General features: G+C 34.8%; 1 protein-coding gene across 3 annotated transcripts in view; it reads right to left on the bottom strand.

The window, feature by feature from the left end:
• Nucleotides 1–24342, bottom strand: part of LOC135205534 (protein SGT1 homolog) — a 150821-nt gene that overhangs the window by 41562 nt on the left and 84917 nt on the right. For all 3 annotated transcript variants that reach the window (XM_064236287.1, XM_064236286.1, XM_064236288.1), the window contains 3 exons: nucleotides 19063–19238; nucleotides 18652–18759; nucleotides 17965–18055 (listed from right to left, as the gene is read on the bottom strand). In XM_064236287.1, coding sequence (XP_064092357.1) covers nucleotides 17965–18055; nucleotides 18652–18759; nucleotides 19063–19238 — 375 coding nt within the window. The remainder of the gene's footprint in view (nucleotides 1–17964; nucleotides 18056–18651; nucleotides 18760–19062; nucleotides 19239–24342) is intronic.

The raw sequence follows: 24342 nt of genomic DNA, 5'->3' as shown, positions 1-24342 counted from the left end.
AGAAAAAAGCGAAGCAAAGTCATCCAACCGCACCGACCACCGATGTTCACCGGACGCCGGTAGGAAAAGAATTGGATTCACCTGGGCAGTTGTACCTGGTTCTCCCGCGAGTGGTGGGAGATGACGTCATCACCACCAGTGTTGGCGACGCCTATGCGCTAAATTTGAATTTAGTCTCCTGCCGCTCGTGGAAATCACGGCTGTATAATTGTTTGGTAAGACACTACAATAAAACGGCAAAATAAACTTATTTAATAATCGTACCCAGCTGATTTCTAAACCAAATTATTGATCACTATGTCTGAATTTTATAATACTACAATAATTGGAGAATATATACAATATTACTGAATACAGTGATGTAAAGCATAACTTTGTAAATTAGCCATGGAAAAGATGCATGTGTATTTGTTATGTTTGTATTTTATAATACAATACTGATAGTGAATATTACATCTTTGGTGCTAGATTCCAATGTAAAATCCCTCAAATTGATATTTTCATTTTGCACTGATTATCCAGAAGTACGACATACCATGGTCCGTTATCTCGGTGCGCTACTGTGCCACAATCATATATTATATCCATAGAACTATTTACATGGAATGGACTTTGTATAAATGTCTTGATGCCAATTGTCACTGTGCAGCACCATTTGAAAGGGTGGAGAGGACGCTGAATTAAACTATTAAAGCATAGTCTTCCAGATGCTGTTTTCCATCTTTCATCCTTAATTTTCCACCAATTTTAATAAATATAGGCTCATTGGAAAGCTCTTAAAAATCCCTTTCAAATGCATATAATTAAGTGTGTACAAAATATGGCGCTGCAGGGTTCTAAGTAAAGATTTCCAGATATGCATTTTACCTGGGTTCACTTTTTTACTCTATTCCAAATTCTTTAACATAAATTTTAATTAATTTATCCTTGGTTGAAACTCTTGAAAAGCACTTTCTTGGGACGCGTCGTAAGCCGAAAATCATCGTAAGCCAGAACACTGTCAAAGATCGTAAGAAAACCTTACTTTTAATGCTTTGGGTGCATTCAAAACTATGTAAACTGCATTCATACTGCATTTATCATAAAAAAAAAAAACCTTCAAATATTGATTATTTTGCATGTTTGGTGTCATATTTCTTCTGCCAGATAAGCGTTGTAGGCAACGTAACCCTTGAACATGTGTCGTAACCCTGGAAATAATTTCTGATGAATATAATTGAAAAGTGCCTTAACCTCGGAACGTCGTAAGCCCAACCCACCGTAACCCGGGGACTGCCTGTATATGCCTCATATAATAGAAATAATCATGCATACCATGTGTTGAGGCCGAGTGATTTCTTGTCTGCCATGGGGTTGTGTAATATATTTTACCACTAAAGCCTGCTGAACCCCTTATATTTGATATCCTTCCAAGTATCAATGTCTGTATAGTCTACTTTGCATTTTATGCACTACCTAGGTCTTATCACCTTGCTATCCAGTCTCTGTTACCCAGGGATTAACCATATCACCATGACACAATGGACTTAAATTGTAATTATGTTGACTTATGCTTACTGCTTACTTATACAGTCCAACCTCTTCTCTGAAACCCAGAAACCTTGGGACTAGGCCACTGCTGAACCACAGAAAATCCCGGAATATAGAATACATCCGTAAAAAATGAAGCTCCTAGGTAAACAGTCTTGCAAGGAAATTCCAAATACCCTAGTTTCTGACTTAGCCTACTAATTGACAAAGTTCTGACACTGCTTTCATCATTCTATTACTTATATAGTTTAACTTGGTATTTTATAACTTTATACTGTGTAATTTTCTTTAAAATAGCGTACTTTAACACATTTAGCTTACAGTCACGAGTTAGCCTAATTGTAAGTCAACTACAGTACTAAACTTCCCAGAATCTGCACATCATCATCCATGACTTTCATATCATAAATTTTGTATCTCAATAATTACTATTGCCATTAGTTTCTTCGTTAATTATCTTGATTGTAGAGGGTAAGGTGATTAAAAAATAATGAATGTATTTTGGCGATCACAGTGCATTTGAATGTGTCCGTCAAAATGTAAACAAAGCACACCACCATCTATGTATTGATGAAAATGAACACTAAACTATTCACTAATGAAATAAACATTTTCTAGCATAGATAAAGATTTATACTTGCACTTTTCACCTCTTGCATAATCTGATCTCATGGGTGGTATATTGAATAGGTAAATACAGTTACATAAGATATCAAAACTGTATCACCTATGTCTTTTAACCCTTAAACGCCGACTGGACGTATTTTACGTCGACATTTTTCGTCTCTCGGGTGCCGACTGGACGTATTTTACGTTGACATACAAAAGTTTTTTTAAAAATTCACGGAAAAATACTTTTAGGCCTACCAGCCGAAAACTCTTGAATCACGCGCCTTGGTGGATGCTGGGAGTTCACGGATCAAGGTGTTGTTTAGTTTACAATCGTTACGCAGGCGCGCAAGCGCGAATTTCTTTCTTGCCGCACTAAAAAGTATCTGACACATCTCGGAAATTATTTCGTCACTTTGACATAATTTTTGTACCATTTTAAATTAGCCGTTACATGGAGTATTGCATATGAAAATGTGCGCATTTTTATGTAGAATACAACAAAAAAATACTCATGATTGTAGCTTTTATAAGTTTTGAGATATTTTCATATAAATAACGATAAGTACCAAAATTTCAACCTTTGGTCAACTTTGACTCTACCGAAATGGTCGAAAAACACAATTGTAAGCTAAAACTCTTATATTTTAGTAATATTCAATCATTTACCTTAATTTTGCAACTAATTGGAAGTCTCTAGCACAATATTTCGATTTATGGTGAATTTATGAAAAAACTTTTTCCTTACGTCCGCGGGGTAACTCTTCCGAAAAAAATCATACATGCGATTGTGGTAATGTTTGCACCATTTTAAAATTAGCCATTACATAAAGTTTTATATATGGAAATGTGCACAATTTCATGCACAATACAACTAAAAACAACCCATGGTTGTAGCTTTTATCAATTTTGAAGTATTTTCATATAAAAAATGATAAGTGACAAATTTTCAACCTTTGGTCAAATTTGACTCTACCGAAATGGTCGAAAAACGCAATTGTAAGCTAAAACTCTTATATTCTAGTAATATTCTGACGAGTTGAAGCATTTACCTTCATCTTGCAACAAATTGGAAGTCTCTAGCACAATATTTCGATTTATGGTGAATTTATGAAAAAAATAACATTTTCTTTATGTCCGCGCGGTAACTTCCGAAAAAATCATACGTGCGATTGTGGTAATGTTTGCACCATTTTAAATTAGCCGTTACATAAAGTTTTATATATGAAAATGTGCGCTATTTCATGTAGAATACAACAATAAATAATTGAAGGTTGTAGCTTTTCTCATTTTTGAAATATTTGCATATAAATCACGATAAATAGAAAAAAAAAACATGTTCGGTCAACTTTGACTACCGAAATGGTCGAAAAACGCAATTGTAAGGTAAAACTCTTACAGTCTAGTAATATTCAGTCATTTATCTTCATCTTGAAACAAATTCAAAGTCTCTAGCACAATATTTAGATTTATGGTGAATTTAAAAAAAAAAAAACTTTCCTTCCCTCCGCGCACGGATTCTCCGCCACAAATCTCCGAAATGCGTACGTCCCATTCTCGGAATATTTGCTCCACTTCATATTAGGCATTTCATAGTTTTATATATGAAAATGTGCGCAATTTCATGTAGAATAAAACGAAAAATATTTGAAGGTTGTAGCTTTTCTAATTTCCAAAATAATTGCATATAAAAATATATAAAAAAATTTGACATTCGGTCAACTTTAACTCGTCAGATATGGTCGAAAACTGCAATTGTAAGCTAATACTTTTACAGTATAGTAATATTCAATCATTTGTCTTCATTTTGAAAGAAATTGGAAGTCTCTAGAACAATAATTAGATTTATGGTGAATTTTTGAAAAAAATATTTGTTTACATCCGCGCGTTACGAATTCATGCATTATTTTGTGATAATATTTTCTCTGTGTTGCTTTTATCGTTTTACAATGTGTTATATACCAAAATGATCGCAATTTAGTGTACATTACAACGAAAAAAAAGTAACTTGTTACCTTTAACCGTTGTGTGCCCAGCGCGATTTGAATACAATTATATATGAAATTTCGTTTTTGCGCTATCATATCGCATTATTTATATATGATAATGATAATTTTTTTCATTTCTGATGGTTGCATACTAAACTTCAGCCAATGACAAAAAAAGGAGCCAAAAATGACCTCTTAATCTTAAAAACTAAGCGCGCTGTGATTTTTTGAAAAAAATGTTTTTTCTGCTTCCGCGCTCACTCCGAAACACCTCCGGCACACGGGAGACAATTTTTATTTTACCGCTTCGGCGTTTAATTAAGGGTTAAGCACACACAAATTAACCAATTCATGCATTGCCAAATGTCTCATTGTTTTGATTAGAAGTTTTGACTTGGTAGAGCCTTCTCGAGTGGAATATTTTTAAAAATATATTTATTCGCTAAAGTTAATATCAAAAACATATTTGACGTCACATATTTTCATTAAAAACTATTTACATAAAAACCAAGAAGATGCAATATAATTTTTGCCGTCATGAAGTTGTAAACAATATGTGACACCATCCTGATGGCAGTGCAACAAACTAATGGCAGCTGATTTAAGGGGGCCGGCCGGAACCCTTATATATATATATATGGGGGTATAGGGCGAAAAATGCAGTCATGAAAAAATTCATGGAGCTTCACATGGCAATTGAGAATATGTATACCAAATATTTCGTCAAAATTCCTCTTACTTTCGTAGTTACAGGGTAATTAGTTAACATAACTCAATAGTAAGCCTAAAACATTGATCTGTACAAGAAAATGGAATATTTCTTCTGTTATCGTAAATTTTGATAATTACTATTGTCAAAGAAATTGGGAGAAATGGCATCTGTAGACATTCCCCAAGTCGAGAAGGGAGACTTCAGTCAGTTACCAAGTTCAACCATGATTCAGTGCGAGCACAAACCTTAAGTAGTCTACACGTTCGAGTTTCACCTCTTGACATTCGCTTGCTTTTACGCATGTTTATGTATGTTTCAGCAAGAATTTCATCATGCCAGTGAGGAAAAGACAAGGAAAACATCTCGCTAACATACAAAGAAAAATCACTAGTATTATTACAGAACATCATAATATACGCACAGTTAGTGAAGAGAGAGGGGAGGGTTGCGTAGTAACGCCCCCGTCTTGCCCGACAGCACACGTCACACTGTGCCCAAGGCTACAATCTTTGAGCAAAGATCTTCATTTATGATAAATAACATAGTTTTGGTTTTTTAATACCCAAAATGGAATACGAAATTCATAATAATCATGATTTATTAAATTGTCTTTGTAAAAAGAGAGTACACCTTCGAGTTTCACCTCTGACATTCTCTTGCATTTACGTTTGTTTATCTTTGTTTCAGCAAGAATTTCACCATGCCAAAGAGGAAAATACAAGTAAAACATCTCGCTAACATACAGAAAAAGAAAATTCGCTGTAATAAGCCGAGTTAGTGAAGGAGAGACAGAGAGTTGCGTAGGAAAGTGTGGCCCATCTTGCCTCACGCAGTGCCCCAGGCTACGATATATGAGCAAAGGGATCATCATTTATGATTAAATTATGATAAATAAAATAGTTTTGGTTTATTAATACACTAAAAAGAAATATACATTCATAAGAATCATTATTTATTAACATTGTCTTTATGGAAATACGAAGGAAAACTTTGAACGCCCGTACCTCAAAACCATGGATACTTATTGACCTTCAAAATCTATCTTCTCACTTAGTTTTAAAGTTATAACACTGGAATTTGGTATATAACTCAGAAAGACATTATATAGAACAATCAAATCAAGCCCTTTTTTCCAATTTTTGTTTCGTCTTTTTTTTATAAATTCTCCTGATTTATAAGGCTTATTTTTTTACCATATTGAAAAATTCATATCTAGCAAAAAAATGACTTTTAGAAAAAAACTCATATTCAATTGGAGGTCTACATCAGGTCTATATATGGTAGTAATCCTAGGTCTTAATATTAAATATCAAGGTAGGAGATAGAATTTGAAAAATGGTTATTTTCGGGATAAATCGCCCTGGCGTCACAAAACCGAAGGTCAGAGGCATATGCGGTTTGGAGATGTCCAAGTCTTATTAAGTAGTATGAATATCAAAGTCCTGTCCTTAAAAAATGGCATTAGCCGGCCGGCCCCCTTAAAATCAAGTTGAACCACGGGAGTTCCCAGACCATAGAACACCGGTTTTAAGAGCTTCTACTGTATCTGTCATTATTACAAAAAACACACTTGTTTATATAAATAATTTATTAATACTAATAATTTTAGGTCTATTTTAAATATATTATCATGTAAACAGAAATTACTAGATTGACTGTGTAGGGGTGAGATGAGTTAATACCAACCTATTAGTAGAAAAATTTGGTGTAAAAAATCCATTTTGCACCTGAGAGTGCATACTGTGCCCAAATCAAACTGCACAACAAGGCACACCTATGGTATACTCAAAAATCCTTAACTCTGAGAATAAGTATCATATTTTGCACTTTAAACATTTCCGGGAAATGGTGGGCGCTCCGGAAACGCGGGGAAACACCGACCGGAGGTCGGGGAACCCTCCAAAATCCAAATTTCCTGTTATTAGCATAATGACACTGATAATCAATCTTCCAAGAAGGCAGAAGGCTAGATAAGAGACTTAATGACAGACATGATAATAGGTAGAGTTGAACCCACAATAAAAATTTCCTGCTTCTAGCATAATGACACTGATATTGCATAACATTTCACTACATATCACCTTCAACTTTACACAAAAAACACTGTTCTACTTTTTGTTATGTATTTTGAAAATATTAATTTCAAAATATTCAAAACTTCAAAAAACAAAAATTAAAAATATTCATAATTTCACATATCTGTGTTGGGAGTTGATGTTTCCCAGCAAGATTAGAGTCGGTAGACCCCCGCCCCACACTTTTTTTTTAACAACAATGCCATGGCAGCCACTTTGAAAGAACACACTTCATTTCACTTGATAACGTGTAAATATGGCTAAATATCGCATATCAAGACAATTAACCCCCGTGGACAATTATCACCCCCCCCCCAGGACAACTACCCCCTAGGACAACTATCCCCTTGAACAACTCACTTTATAAATAGTTAAGCATAATTTAAATAAAACTGATAAAATATAGTTTAAAGTATTTTTAATGAACCATGTGTATTTGTAGGTTTGAGTAAGTTGTTTGGCTTTTATCTGATAAAAGAGCATATATTAAAGGAACTGAACGATTATTTATCAAAGCATGAATCGTGTATAACTGTAAAAATATCTGAGGCACTGTTTTGAACGTTCCATCTAGCGACCAATGTGACGCTTGACATATGTAACCCAAGTTTTTCTGTGTTCCGAAGATCAAAATTCGTTTCTCAACGTGCGCAGAGTCGAAAAGGAGAAAATTTTGGCCGTGGGCGAGATAAACTTTGTTGATGGCATCTAATATTACGTCTTAAATGATGAATTGGTGGTAGGTTTGCTCCCGTTTCTTCATCAATGGTTCCACAAGCCTCAGAAAGCATTTGCTGCGCTGTTTCTTTTGTATTGATGGCTCGCATATTAACTCTTTGGATAGTTTTTGCAGCTTCAATTTTCGCTTTAGATGGCGCATGGGTGTGATTATGAAGAGTACCAATGACTTCCCTTCGTTGAATATGAACTTCTACCTTAGCTTTGCAACTGGCTTTGTTTCTTCTTTCTTCACACTCAAAAGACACAACATCATTTGCCAAGTCTTTCTGCTTAACATACATATATATCCATCAAGCACTAGTCTGTCTTTTCCTCTAGAACTTCTGATAAATTAAATGTTGCTTAGGGGATCGTGGTTGTTTCACTAAATGTCAAGAAAAGAAATACATGCCAAGAACATAAATAAAGAAATTCTTCTTGAAACCATTTAAGAAAATTTTAGTTTATAAACAATTTCAGAAACTATTTAATTGTACTTAAGAGTGATTTAGAGAGCAAAGACAGTTTAAGGAAAAATGTTTTTATATACAATGAGAGTAACGTCACTTTAAGTAATTCTAGTCTGTTAACCATTGTTAACCATTTAGAGGGGTGTAGTTGTCCTAGGGGGTAATTGTCCTAGGGGGTAATTGTCCTAGGGGGTAATTGTCCTAGGGGGTAATTGTCCTGGGGGTAATTGTCCTCGGGGGTAATTGTCCTCGGGGGTACTCGGGGGTAATTGTCCTAGACTCTAAATATCGTAATGAAACTTTAACTAGAAACAATCACACCATATTCACGGACACGAGACAATATATGAGAAGTGTGAAAAATTACAATAGACACCCAAAAAATAAATCTTCTTACCAGATAAACACAAATGTCATGATGACTTAAACTTGTTGCTTTCGTGTTGTTCACCGGGGTGGTTGCCATGTTGGTGATGAGTTTCATCGCGAAATTTGAAATAGTTTTCATACCAGAGCATTCAGTCGGTGTTACCCCTTGGTCGGTATTCACCCACCTCACCCTACTCCCTACTACTAAATTTACTTTAACATAATGCAACAAATGTCATAGATGACATGATATTGTCATAGAAAATTAATAGATTACACTCCAATATGGCGAGGTGAGCATCATGATACAGAGCTCTCTCCACCCTTTGCAATGGGGGCATGCTGCAAACAGCAACTTCCACATGTCCATTCCACGTTTATAGTTCCATAATTATAACCTATTTGCCCTCCAAGGTGTTAGAAATCTGATAAACTCACTCCACCTCTTCAATTACTCAGTAATTACTTCCATAATCCCCATGAGGTTTAGATCCTTATTTACACTTTCTCCACAATCATCTGGGTATGCTTACCTGTAAGCATCCTACCACTCCACCCCAATCATTTTCCCATTCTGCTGCATGCAGTAAATAGGAACAGCTCATACCTACAAACTCTAAATTCTTATTACATTATGATGAAATACTCCTAAACATTATTCCAGATATGTTTTTCCAATACTGAAGTTGTTGTTACTCTGCATCTATACTACCAATTCAATTCTAGCCCCTCAAGTCCCATACATTACCAAGACTGATTTTAAACTTCCTTCTCCATATCTTATGACTGCTGGGCACTGAAAAGTTCTGAACTATTTAAACTTTATAATCTTTAGTATATCTTGTGACAGCACCATAATACATAATGATGCATTAGATCTTACAACACATCCACAGCTGCCAAGGGTCTCATCTTTTTTCACCTTACTTGGGGCTTTCTCCATTACTATGATAAACAGTAAAGGTATTGAGTCTGATCTCTGCTGGAGACCCACATTTCTCTTTAATTCTGATTTACCTGCCAGTTTTACTCTACTACATACTTCATGATACAGTACATCACTTCATTACCCTCATGGGAGTTCTGCTTTAAGGCTTGCCCATCTAGCTGGACACCTTGGTACTGTTAAATGCAATCACCTTTAGCCTACAGGTTCAATACTCACTGCATTTACTATGGGACCTTAACTTCTGTACAATATGCTATCAGCTAACTGCCATTAAAAATGCCTTCTATCCTTACCCTCTTGAAAAACACTTTCCTGACAATATTACAGTGAATGCCGCATATTTGTGTTCCCAGGATTTGCAGACTTACCTATTCACATATTTTTCTGTGGAACCTATCTAAAAAAATTATTTGCAGGACTTGCTCATTTACAGGTTTTTCTGTGGAACGTATCTATAAATTTATTCGCAGGTTCCCACTATTCGTGGATGTGAATTTTTTCATACAGCAATATTTTGCATGTTCATATTATTTACTGGTACTTACTGGTGATATATGCTGATTATGGATGATGATATTAGTTAGTTGTGTAGTCTGATGAATGACAATGAAGATAAACTACAAGGCAAAGTAGACAAGTTACATCTCCTCTGAGGATGCCTCTTCACCCTCTTCTGAGATTTCGGGAGGCTGCATCATATGGAGGTACTTGCACTTCTCATGATGGTGTTATGATAGGGCTTCACTAGTTCACTAACATTATTAATAAAATTTGTGGCACTTTCTTCATTCTTATCCCATGCCTTGACAAATGTCTGTATCTGCCCAACTTCCCTGATCAAATTATACAGACCATGAAATTCCTCAAAAGTCCTGGTCCATTGGTGGGATAGTAGTAAGAGGGCAGAGAGTTCTCAAAGAATAAACACCAAGTATATTACAATTCATACTCATTCTCAATGCTGATGACTGCCTGATGACTGCACTTTCAGTCACGTGGTAATGGCCTGCTACTTCTCCACAACTTTTGCCCTTTCTTAACATAACAACCATGTCTATTTTCCCCTCATCCATCGTTAACTGTAAAGGTCTTTGACGCTTAGATTCTTTGCCAGAACTTTCGGAGAAGCATAACATTCAGAGGACATTTTAAAGAATATTCTTAAGTCTGTAGTATATACCGTACAAAACACAAAACATGTAAAAAAAAAATAGAATATTGAATTGTGTTGGGTTAATCGGGTAAAAATTGTGCATTAATATTCTGCATATACTGTACATTTTATGAAATGTTTTGTTTTTAAGATGATTTCTAAATATTATATGTACATACATAACATGTTTTAGGATGATACTATAAGTACAAAGAGCATATCGAAAATATGTAAGGCAATGAGAATAACATGGTATGTATGTCTTCGTCAGCTGTACGTAGTATTTTCATGCATATGTACAAGTATATTTTTGTGATTAAGTACATTTTTCATGATGAAAAAAAAAATTTATTAACCCTTAAACACCTAAGGGGTATAATAAAAATCGTCTCCGGCATGCCGAGGAGGTCTCTGAGTAAGCGCCGAAGCGGAAAAAATATTTTTTTCAAAAAATCACAGCACGCTTAGTTTTCAAGATTAAGTTCATTTTTGGCTCCTTTTTTTGACATTGCCTGAAGTTTAGTATGCAACCATCAGAAATTAAAAAAAATATCATTATCAAATATAAATAATGCGATATATGATAGCGCAAAAACGAAATTTCATATACTATAATTGTATTCAAATTGCGCTGTGAGCAAAACGGTTTAAGCTAACGAGTTACTTTTTTTTCGTTGTTTTGTACACTAAATTGTGATCATTTTGGCATATAACACATTGTAAAACAATCAAAGCAACACAGAAAATATCACAAAATGATGCATAAATTCGTAACGCGCGGACATAAAAAATTTTTTTTTTCAAAAATTCACCATAAATCTAAATATTGTTCTAGAGACTTCCAATGTTTTTTCAAAATGAAGATAAATGATTGAATATTACTATACTGTAAGAGTTTTAGATTACAATTGCAGTTTTTGACCATTTCGGAAGAGTTAAAGTTGACTGAATGTAGAATTTTTTGTATATATTTTTTTATATGCAAATATTTCAAAAATGAGAAAAGCTACAACCTTCAATTATTTTTTGTTGTATTCTACATAAAATTGCGCACATTTTCATATATAAAACTCTATGAAACGCCTAATATGAAACGGAGCAAATATTCCGAGAATGCGACGTACGCATTTCAGAGATTTGCGGCAGAGAATCTGCGCGCGGAGGGAAGTAAAGTTTTTTTTTAAATTCACCATAAATCGAAATATTGTGCTAGAGACTTCAAATTTATTTCAAAATGAAGATAAATGACTGAATATTACTAAACTATAAGAGTTTTAGCTTACAATTGCGTTTTTCGACCATTTCGTTAGTCAAAGTTGACCAAAAGTGGTTTTTTCTATTTATTGTGATTTATGCAAATATTTCAAAAATGAGAAATGCTACAACCTTCAATTATTTTTTGTTGTATTCTACATGAAATTGCACACATTTTCATATATAAAACTTTATGTAACGGCTAATTTAAAATGGTGCAAACATTACCACAATCGCACGTATGATTTTCTTGGAAGAGTTACCGAGCAGATGTAAGGAAAATGTTTTTTTTTTTCATAAATTCACCATAAATCGAAATATTGTGCTAGAGACTTCCAATTTGTTACAAAATGAAGGTAAATGATTGAATATTACTAGAACATAAGAGTTTTAGCTTCAATTCCGTTTTTCGACCATTTCGGTAGAGTCAAAGTTGACCGAAGGTTGAAATTTTGGCACTTATCGTTATTTATATAAAAATATTTCAAAACTGATAAAAGCTACAACCATGGGTTGTTTTTAGTTGTATTTTGCATGAAATTGCGCACATTTCCATATATAAAACTTTATATAACGGCTAATTTAAAATAGTGGAAACATTACGACAATCGCACGTATGATTTTTTCGGAAGAGTTACCGCGAGGACGTAAGGAAAAAGTTTTTTTCATAAATTCACCATAAATCGAAATATTGTGCTAGAGACTTCCAATTTGTTGCAAAATGAAGGTAAATGATTGAATATTACTAAAATATAAGAGTTTTAGCTTACAATTGCATTTTTCTACCATTTCGGTAGAGTCAAAGTTGACCAAAGGTTGAAATTTTGGCACATCGTTATTTATATGAAAATATTTCAAAACTGATAAAAGCTACAATCATGAGTATTTTTTAGTTGTATTTTACATGAAATTGTGCACATTTTCATATATAATACTCCATGTAATGGCTAATTTAAAATGGTGCAAAAATTGTGTCAAAGTGGCGAAATAATTTCCGAGATGTGTCACCGATACTTTTTAGTGCGATAAGAAAGAAATTCGCACTTGCGCGCCTGCGTAACGATTGTAAACAAAACAACGCCTTGATCCGTGAGCTCCCAGCATCCCATAAGGCGCGTGATTCAAAAGTTTTCGGCTGGTAGGCCTGCAAGTATTTTTCCGCGAATTTTTAAAACAACTTTCCTATGTCGACGTAAATTACGTCCAGTCGGCACCCGACAGACAATTTACCTCTACGTAAAATACGTCCAATAGGCGTTTAAGGGTTAATTTTCAAATATGAAGTTCCGTAAAAAGTTAATGTAAACACAGAAAAATTTCAGTAACAAAATTTGTTTTTCTTAAAAAATGTTACACCCAAGCAAATTTTCTACAGTTAAACAAATCTTATGTCGCCATGACGCCTTCTTAGAACAGTACAGGTGACCCTCGGTTAGCGGCAGAGGTTCTGTTCCTGGCCGCCAACGCTAAGTGATTTTTTTACTCTAAGAGATTTTAAAGCCTACGGCCGCCGCACACCTTCTTTTGAAATTCTAGACCAGTTAACAGCACCCTAGACCAGTCAAACGGTGCCGTAATCACGCAATGGCGCCGTAAGCACGCAATGGCGCAATAAGTAAAATTATATTTATGCAGTATAGTAATATAGAATTTACTGTACAGTAGTACCGTACAGTACATTATACTATTATAAATACTATAATGTGAAAAAAGCCTGGCTTTAATCCTTTGGGTGTCTAGAGTATGTAAAGATAGGCAGCTCGGGTTACAACGGGTTCGGCTTACGACGTTCCGAGGTTAAGGCGCTTTTAAATTATATTCATCAGAAATTATTTCCAGGGTTACGACACATATTCCAGGGTTATGCCGCCTACAACACTGATCTGGCACAAGAAATGACACAAAAAATGCAAAATAATCAATATTTGAAAGTTTTTTTATGCAAAATGCAATAAGAATGCAGCATACATAGTTTTGAATGCACCCAAAGCATTAAAAGTAAGGTTTTCTTAGGATTTTTTATGATGTTCCTTCTTACAATAATTTTCGGCTTACAACACGTCTCAAGAACAGGACCCCCATCGTAACCCGGGACTGCCTGTAATAAGGTCTTATACAATGTACAGGTAGCTGTAGTGTTTAAGTTATGATCATTCGTCTTACGATAATCTGATTTTACGAGAGACCAAATTACAAATGCCTAACTTTATCCCATCTTCTAGTTATGCAAGTTCAAAAACGGCAAAAGATTATGATGAAAGTATGGTTTCAACATTATACTCGTTGTGCAAATGTGTACAGCCATGAACAACTGAACGAGACAACTTTTTTTTTCTCAGTATGTACAACCAAATTGAATAACATCCATTTGGCTTGTATTTCAATCATCATACTATAGTACACTATTACCATAGTTGTTATAAATGACGTTATGTAGAATAGAAGTGAGATATCTTAATGTAATAACTTTATTCGCTATAGATCAAAGATCAATATAGATCAAAGGTCAATCTGGAAATATACTATTAAATTTAAACCTAGTTATAACTGAAGCTGAGAAAACTGTTCAAGCTGCTAATGACTTAGCTGCTAATGACTTATCGTGCATCAGCAACAAGGATAAAACTCCAGTAAACGTATGCCATCAAACACAAGCGTAGATAAAATTGAGATAAAATCATTTTAATCAAAACTACTGTGCTTGAAAGAACACATTTTGCTGTTGGTTTCACACCGATATAAGATAAATAATGTAAAGTTCGTATTACGATGATATAAAGGAAAATTGCGAACGGAATCATGTAATTTTTTTAAGCAATAAACATGCTGCCAACATAATCTGTTCACGAAAAAAAAAAAAAAATTAGTTCACAATCACGAAACATATTCAATTCATATTTCCACCTAAAAACACGTATAAGGAAAAAATTACCTTGTCTCATATAAGTCAAGTATCTAGATATTCGTTTAAGCTAACTGGAAGCAAGAAAATTCGCTCAGAATTGTGTTAAATATGGCGAAACAAACTCGTATTCACCACCAGCCGATTTCAAACCAAAACATTGGCCGCGCCGCGAATACTGGCTTAGATTTGCCCTAGTATAAAATAATACAACAATATGAGAATACATATATTATTATTGGATACAGAGAAGTAATGTATAACTTTTTTCAAATTTATGGAAAAGATGCAAATTTACTTTTTCTTCTGTGCTTATCTTAATTTTTGTCACTATGCCACCTACGTAGCAGCAGCATCTCGAGCTCATACAGTTGTACCTCAATTTTTTGCTCAAGTAACAAAGCAAAAAATCCCATGGAAAAACAAACAAATTGCAGTGTTGCAAAATCGAACGTATACACAAGTTTTGTCTTTTGAAATCAATTCATGCAACTATTGTAAATATAATTTGTTATAACATGATTCAATGATATAAATTAAAATTTTATCATTAGGGCGCGACAGAACAACCTATTGTCTTCATCATGTGAAAGGCTGTTACAAAGACTTCAAATGGATAAGCATACTGCCACTGTATCATATTCATGTACAAAAATATAAAAAAATACCCTGTAATACATTTTTCATACACATTTTAAACATATATGCATAAAAACTTAACAAAAAGCTGAAGTTTCATTAACAAAATGAGTTATAATTACCTCCCAAATTAATAAAATATAACCACGTGAAATCTTTGTAAAATGATATTGTTAAGATACAATGAAGTTTTATACATACTTACCTGGCAGATATATACTTAGCTATGGACGACGGAGTCTATAGCTAAGTATATATCTGCCGGGTAAGTTGCATGTATAAAATGCATTTTTCAGAAAAGCAGCGGACAAGAGCGAACATGAAAAAACATCCTCTGATAATGTAGAGGGCAGTTTCAAAAGCTCCCTTAACTTTTATCATATTTATGTGCAAAATTAAAATACCCATAACATATTTTCATACACATTTTATACCTAAAAGCATGAACATTTATAAAATCGACGCATCATTCGCTAAATTTGCACTTTTTTTAACTCAATATTTTCAGAAGAGCGGCAGGCGGTGGCTCACAAGAACAAAAATGAAAAACGTCCTCTTTGATAACTGGAGGGCAGTTTCAAAAGCTGCCTTTGTATCATATTTCTGTGCAAAAAAAAAATTCCTTATACGTAATACATTTTCATACACATTTTAAACATAAAAGCATTAACATTTATAAATCGACACATCCATAGCTATTTGCATTATTTAACTCTATATTTTTGGCATAGACCAGCGTCAGAGGCATATATTTTACCCTAATAAACTATGTAATAACTCTCAATATAATTTCTTAATATTTGCATAACCTTTATGGTCTGAACGGTATTTCTACAAATGTACGTACTTGTTAGACATAATGGCGCTAGCGGCACTGTTAACCGAAAATTGTGCCATGAAAATACCCTAAAATACCTTATTTTTTTTAATGAATATTTTTGACAACAGCCATAAAACCAATTCACCGCTAAGCGATTGTGCCATTAACCGCAGCCCACCTGTATACATTTTTTTAAGTTTTCATATGTATCCAGTTGTTTCCCTTGTAAACAAAAAACTGAACACCTTGAATAGTAACTGCATGAAAGAAAATGAGCATGACTGAAAACTAATGGGGAGTCTGGATTACATATTTTCACACGTACATAACCGAGTCATAGAGTGCATACATATATTTAAACCATAAATTGTAAGATTTACTTTGAAATAGTATTAATAATACTTTAAAGATTAATATGTACAATAATTGGATGATATTTTAATGTATATTTGATACAATATGGTATTCGCAGATTCTAGCTATTCGTGGTGGGGCCTGGAACGCATCCCCCTAATGTGGAGGTCCATTATATTGTATTTACAAGAATCTCATATAAAAGTCCGTGGGTGGCATTGTCCTCTTCCAAAGCTATATAGTGCTAATTATGATATATTTCAAAATAGTAAGTCAATGTTACTTATTACCTACACCAATACAGTACCCCACTTCACTCTTCCTTCAAATGCCTCCTCAAGATACTTCATTAGGTTCAAACTTCTTGAAAATCCCCTTCATAAGTCCAATATCCTTCAAGCTTTTCATGGTAATGACAATGTACAATACTTCACCAGACTCAACCTATACTTCCTTAATCCAAAACAATTCTGAGGAAAATATGCTGCACTACAAGCTGGAGGTAGCCATAAACACCACCTCTCACATGAAATAGTGAAGTTTCTCCACACTATACCAGAGAATACACAAGTACATCATTGTTATATGGGTAACAAAAATGACAAAAACTTACTCTAGCAACATAAATGAGTGATGAATAAATGGTGCCTATATAAGCAAATATTTCACCAAACAAAAATGTTAGTAATGATACTATTCAAGAAGCTCAGGATGATCAATTTTATAGCTAGAAGGCTACAAGGTTGTTTAACTGTATATTTCAAAGATCTTACCATTACAAAGGTTCTATAGCTGTAACTTACATCAGTATATCCAGTCTAAAAACTAATGAGATATATTACATAAAGTATACCAATAAAAATAAAAAAAAACAATAAAAAACCTTAGAATAATAAAGCTAGCATATCTACCCTGATTGGCTAGGATATAATATAGTATCTGACTGGCTAAGATATAATATATAATAGATACCTTACTTAAGCATACAATGCAATCACACTATACCTAGAATAATAAAGCTAGTATATCTACCCTGATTGGCTAGGATATAATATATAATAGATAACTTTCTTAAGCATACAATGCAATCACACTATACCTAGAATAATAAAGCTAGTATATCTACCCTGATTGGCTAGGATATAATATATAATAGATACCTTACTTAAGCATACAATGCAATCACACTATACCTACAATAGAAGTTGAAGCATTCAATTTCCTTAACTGCAAAGCTTAATACAGTCATTATAAAAAAAGCAGCTACCCAAGGGTAAAGAGAACAATCCCAGTATTTACCTCCCAGGGCTAAAGAACTTTCACGAAAATTCCAAGAGTAGATAGTTATAAAGATAAATATTACTTCAGGGGCTAACACAACAAAGACTTAGGGCTCAATAAAACAAACTATGACATTTACCTCCAGGAGCAGGTTTGACTGTAGGTTCTGCACCATCACCTTCCAAGGCTTTCCAATGTATGCCATCCACCTTTTTCATCTTCACTTCAACCTGAGGATGAAAATAGTTCTAAGAAAAAACAGCAACTAAAACCAACCACACTAAACCTGGTTATTTTTAAAGAATACCATTACATTTTGTCTAGTTTTTTTTCCTTAGGCAACACCCTAGTAACTAATTCTTTTCATTAAATGAGAGGGAACAAGTCAAACCCCTTCTGCAACAATGAAGTAATTATCCCTGAAGTTATAAGAACAATTACATGCTATTAAACCTCTACCGCCCATGACTTTTCACTTTTATTAACGAGTAATTAAAAAGTAATTACCCTCTCATTTTACATACTATTATTACTGATAATGATTAAGACAAAGACTAACATTATTAATGATAAAGACATATCTCCTCTTTGGGGATTTAAATTGCTAAACTTTGATTTCCCAGGCCACCAATATGTTCTTTTATTAGCCAAGTGGATAGTGTTGACCTGGCAAATCACAAGTCAGTGGTTCAAATCCCAAAAGGGTGGCTAGTCTTTATCATTTATTTCCAAGCAAAATTGCCTGCTTTCATGATTGCAATGTTATTACTTTAGCTATTATTAAAAATCAGCCCTATGCACACAAAAAAACATGAAATACTCTTACTTTTGAAGGTACAACTTTGAATGAAGACAGTTCAGGATTGATTGGGTGGCAAACATCTAATTCTAAGCTGTACTCTGATCCACTTGGAAGAGGAGCTGTAACACTAACCTGTCAATTAAAATGTGAAAATTAGATGATACAAGAGCATTTTCAGCCAGTAATTTTTTGAAAGGCTTCATGCGAGTTCAATATCAGTACAAAGGTATTGCAGATTTTCTCTCTCTTTTGGATATTTCAGACAGCCACCTTAAATTAACTACTGTACTCGACAAAAGATTTATATTTCTTACATAAATTCAATCAACAAGTTAATCATTAAGACCAACAAAAGAAAACTCCCTCTTTAAATGGAAAGAAATTCAGTATTAATCTTATATCCCCTGCTTATACAAGTACAAAATGTGTACTTACAGTTTTCTCAGTAAAATTAACCTTGACATTCTCAGCTTTCTGGTTTTTAATGAGAACTGTGATAATTACATGGGATTCCGTTTGATACCAATCATGCTTTATTTTTGGAACAGGCATCTCATCAACAGCAGGTGGCTTAACCGCTTCAGACTTCTCTGCATTGTTGCTGCCATTTTCTGAAACATCAAGGAGTTCAAAACAGGTTTCTTAAAAGGACCACCTTCACTCCATTTCCAGAGATATTTCTAGATCAGGAGATCACAAAGATTGTGACTTTATTGTTAGATAATAAGATTTTAAACAAGTCAAGTGCAAACCGAATTGCTTTTTGGACATGAATTATAGTATGACAATGAAACTTATCGAACCTTATCTAAAGACTTCGTTAATTTGAGGATAAAATCAAGAATATTACGAGTCAGAGGGCACAATAATAGTTAAATATGATGCCATCAGGAGAATTTCAAAAATCCAAAAATATTGGAAGATCCAGACCTACTTGGATGAGAACTTTAAGCAGGAAGACTGGAGGTAAGTTGACATTTGTTGAACATAAAGCACAGGGTAGACATGAGGCAAAGAATTTCACAGAAGCAGTCAATGTCATGTAGTGGCATGGATAATAAAATGACTTCAAACCATTGTAAATTCTGCATTTTGTATTCAGTGGCGTAACATCAATTAGATGCATGGAAAAATAATTTTGTGTACTACAGAACTACCAATATCAAAGTATACATGTGGATGTGGTCCACATAAATTAAATAACCCTTGGGTTTAAATCACAATGGATTTAATCCACTTTCAAATTGTTTTTAAACTATCTTACAAACTGTATGGTGTAAGGTTTGGTATTAATGTTTACATAATAGTGATGTAACTCCAAATATTTCTGTTTTAATCTTCCTCTATAAAAAGTCAAATAATGAAACTCCAAGTCATCCACTTTTGAAGAATCAGCTTAGTAAAAAGGAAGTCATACTGAAAACAACAAGGTATATTATAGAAATAACACCAAATTTTCAAGCAATATGTAATTTTCCTAAGTACATAAACCAGAACCTTTTATATAAAGTATTGGAATTGGTCTTTGACATTTGGTAACAAAGTAGTTAACTGGTGGTAGGTGGGCGAGTGAGGGGACACCCCGACTTGCCTACCATCACAGAGTACTTTTTCCTTTGGAATCAAGGGCTTCAAGTGGGGAAGGTGACATTAAATTTTGACAAAGGGTCTGATCTGCATACCTTGGAAAAACAAATTACTATAAATATTTGTGATTTGTCCAAAGGGAATAAAAACCATTATCTTTTATGTAAGACTAACTTCATAGAGGTGATGCAATGTACCTCCTGACTGGCAGGTTGAATCTCATCTGTTAATGTCACAATCCCAGTCATAACAGTGAGCAAGGGAGCAACCTCCTATTTGGTCTATGATAGGGATGCCAGTGATAGGGCAACGAGCCCAAATTATTAGTTCCTGGTAGTATCTTGCCTATATAAGGCAGTTTCAGGGAACCACGTGTGATCTCTATAAGATGGGAAATCAGAAGGTTACTCTACCTGGCCAATAAAAGTTGATGAGTTCAGATTATAACTACCAGCCCCTGCACCCCCTCTTGTTAAAAAAAAAGAGTTAAGAAAATAACATCTTAATAAACAAAAGCTCTAAGACTGGGTGTTCAACAGTGTAACTAACTTGCATCTGCATCCAATACCAACATGTATTGTATCAGGCCTGATCTCTTACCTTACAGAGGGAGGAAAAGAAAGAAGGAAGAGTGGAGCCAGTGACTTTGCCATTCAACCCTAACTTTTGCTAAGAGTGGAGCCAGTGACTTTGCCATTCAACCCTTGCTTTTGCTAAGTAGCTTAGGAGCAGCCACCATGGGTCCCAAAATGGTATCTAGGGACTTGTGGGCAACATTACCTGTGCTACTGAAAAGTTGCTTAGATGTGCAAGGGACAGTACCATGCCACTCATTTCAAGAGCTCACACAAACTATACAACTGTCCACCTCATTTTATGAGTTGTATGCTTGTTTGATTTCAGCAGGAAGCCAGAAAGAAAAGATGTTCCTGGGCACCTCTATCTTGTGAATGTCAGTGCTTACAAAATTAGCAGCACTCTGACCTCAGGAGCTGGGTTCTTAGAAATACTTCACAGAAAATAGTGGTACTGCATATTGTTTTTAATGAAGAAAAAATACAAGATTTCAAAAATATAAATTTTCATACAATTTATTTGGATACTTACCTACTGTTAAAGTTAGCTTATACTTAAGTGCTGATAGGCGACTCACCATTCAAACAAAAGTTGTGTGTTTGGATGTTTAAGCTCTAGTCAGAATTCTCCTTGACAGCCCACTAAGTTGTGGGAAGGCTGGGTGGGGTCTACTTTAACAGTAGGTAAGTATCCAAATAATAAATTTTATTATGAAAATTTATATTACTTGGGATGAATGGTACCTACTTTTTAAGTTAGCAGATTTCCACATTCAGAAGAAGATGGTGGGTAGTGCACCTAGACCAAATCCTTTCGGTGCTGATCATCAGCCAGATCTAATAGCACATGATGCAATATCAAGGAAAGCATGGAACAATAATCTTAAAAGCAGACAGCAAAAAGGTCTTACAATATCCAAGAAAGCACAGAAACTTTGACGTCTACAAGATTCCAGGTGTGGAATATCTTTTAGAAAGGCACCTTGAGCAATACAAAAATATCTGCTGCTGAGCTTCTGACACAAGGCCACAGTTGTTCTCCATTTAAGGACAGAACCCATGATACCTTTGAAAATCCCATAATGCGAGGAGATAGTTGAGCATCTCCAAGCAGTTAAGTGTGAGATGCAGTAGTTAGTGGAAGTGCCACAAAATTCTGTAGTCTGTCAATTTCCCCATAATGGAAGAATAAGAGCTAAATCTACTAAGAAAGCTAGAAAGTCTGGAAATCATTTGCTCTGAGGCTACTAAGGCTCTATAGGAGTCACTAAGCAATTCTTGAACATAAAATTTGCTCAATACTTCCTTAGAGTAGATAGTGGGAGAAGGTCAAAGAGTCTCAATCAGGCCAACCTTAAAGAAACACATACAACCCTCAAGTCTGAGGGCCCTCAAAGGAGTAGTAATCGACTGGTTGTTCCTGTTTATCTGCATGTTAATGAGTCTACATTTGAGTGCTCTTCTAATCCCACAGCAACTGTCAAACTTGTGGATGTAATAGCACACTGTAGGCAGTTTTGTTCATCTGAATCGCCAATCACCAAAAACACTGTCTTCCGCAGAATGAATTATCAAACCAATATGTTCATTTAACTCAAAGAAGCAAACTTTCCACTATGACTTTGTTTCTGACCAGGGATAAAGCTACTAGGCATTTTCAATGGTCTTTACATAATCTCTTATGCTGAAACCTTACGTAAATTGAGCCTGATTATTCTGACAAAATCCCCAGTGAGGCCACGTTTCTTAACAAAGAAAGCCCTTACCACATATGAAGCTTCCTTCAGGGATAAAATTTTTCCAGTAGCAAGTGCCTACTCATCTTCTGACAGACAAGCCTGCAAATAAAAGTATTATCCCCATATCACTGGATGAGAATCAGGAGCAGCTAGGGAAGTCAACTGAAAATAATATTGCACAGAGACTGAGCCAGGTGAATCATCGGATCCTTGGCCTTTGGCATAGTGTTGAGAGTTGGTCAACTTGAACCTGTTGACTTAGAGGAAAAGATTTCTTGCTCTTACAAATAGACTCCATCCACCTATGGGCAATAAATTCCCTGTGAATACTCACAGACGCGCTATACACAAGCCCAAACGAAGCCCCTTGAACAGCAATACCTCCCCTGTAAATACACCTCAAAGGAACTCAGATGATCAAGGTTGTACTGGTATGTGAAAAATGTCTTCTGCACCTCCACCGAAACATTTGACCTTTCTTTTGGAAAGTCACTAAAACCATGCTGGAAAAACAACAAACACGGGGACAGACACGTAAAGTCATTCAGTCTTAATGTTTCCAACAATAGTCATTAATCTCCAGTTGCTTATTGAGCAAGGAAAAAGTCAAGAGGTAAACTCCCAGTGAATTACCACCTGGTCCATTTCTTTCTAATTTACAACCTCCTAATAAAGAAAGACTTCTGCCAGAGAAGACAGGAACAGTTATAGGGGACTAAACCAATGAGGGGGAAACCTAAAAGGTAACATAACTCTCCTTCACTGCCTCCACCACAGAAGGTCTGCTCCTAAGTCTCTCCAAGCATGCGAGCAGGCTTGCAATTGGCCATCTACCAGAATCTGAGGCTGAACTTATCCCCAAAAGATATAACATAAGATTGCACCAATATATACCTTACATGCTGGCTTATAAGGCGACCTTTTAACCTTAAAAAAGCACCCCATAATTGGGGATCATCATTTACTTCAAGAATAAAAAGTAAACCATAAATCCTACCAAGATTTTCAATGACAGTCTTACCACTGAAGTGTTGATAGTTGTGTCAATAATTAACCCTCTTGCGCACAGGCCGAAAATATAAGGGTGTAAGGTACACTTTTCCACCGGGCCGAAAAGAATGTGCATGGAAAAGTTTTTTGGTAAAATTCAGTACGTCCAAACTATAGCTGATATACGCTTCTGGTTAGTGTAATGTCAGCAAATGACTAAATTATTTCCTAAAGCAATCAAAACATCTTTATGAGGCTTAGAAATAATAAAAACAATGTGATGAACGTGATATTTTTAAGAAAAATCGTAGATATTTTTTAGAAATCATCATGAAAAATATAATAATTAGGTTTGGGGAGTTTGTTTCTAAATTGTGTAGAAATGTTTGACCTTTCACGTGGAAGCAATAATTTTGCTATAAATGTGTTTGCTAATGAGCTGTAATTGATTAAAAAATGCTAATTTTTTACAGAGTGCAATTTTCAAATTTTCTAACCTACTTATGTTGACATTTTGTATCGTAGCTAAGTAAGCTAGCGGCGTCAGGTTTGCCTTTTCTTCAAGATTCATCATCTGTCAACCCGATGGTGTCAACTACATTTTCTAAGATTGATGCAATTTTTTTCGTGAATTTTTCCTGTGCGCTTACAGAATCAAATTTATTGACGCACTACGCATCATCAGATAACGAGAGGGTTAACTACCATCATAACTATCAACACTTAACAAAATCTTACTATACTGGGTGTTATGTCTGCCCGTCCGTCATTCAATCATGGCAAACCGGCTAGTCCAATGGGCATGAAACTTGGCAGGACTTGGC

The sequence above is a fragment of the Macrobrachium nipponense genome, chromosome 24 (assembly GCF_015104395.2).
Source record: "Macrobrachium nipponense isolate FS-2020 chromosome 24, ASM1510439v2, whole genome shotgun sequence".
In the NCBI taxonomy this organism is placed as follows: domain Eukaryota; kingdom Metazoa; phylum Arthropoda; class Malacostraca; order Decapoda; family Palaemonidae; genus Macrobrachium; species Macrobrachium nipponense.
Note: the sequence above shows the minus strand (reverse complement) of the source record. Positions and strands in the feature narration are given on the sequence as shown.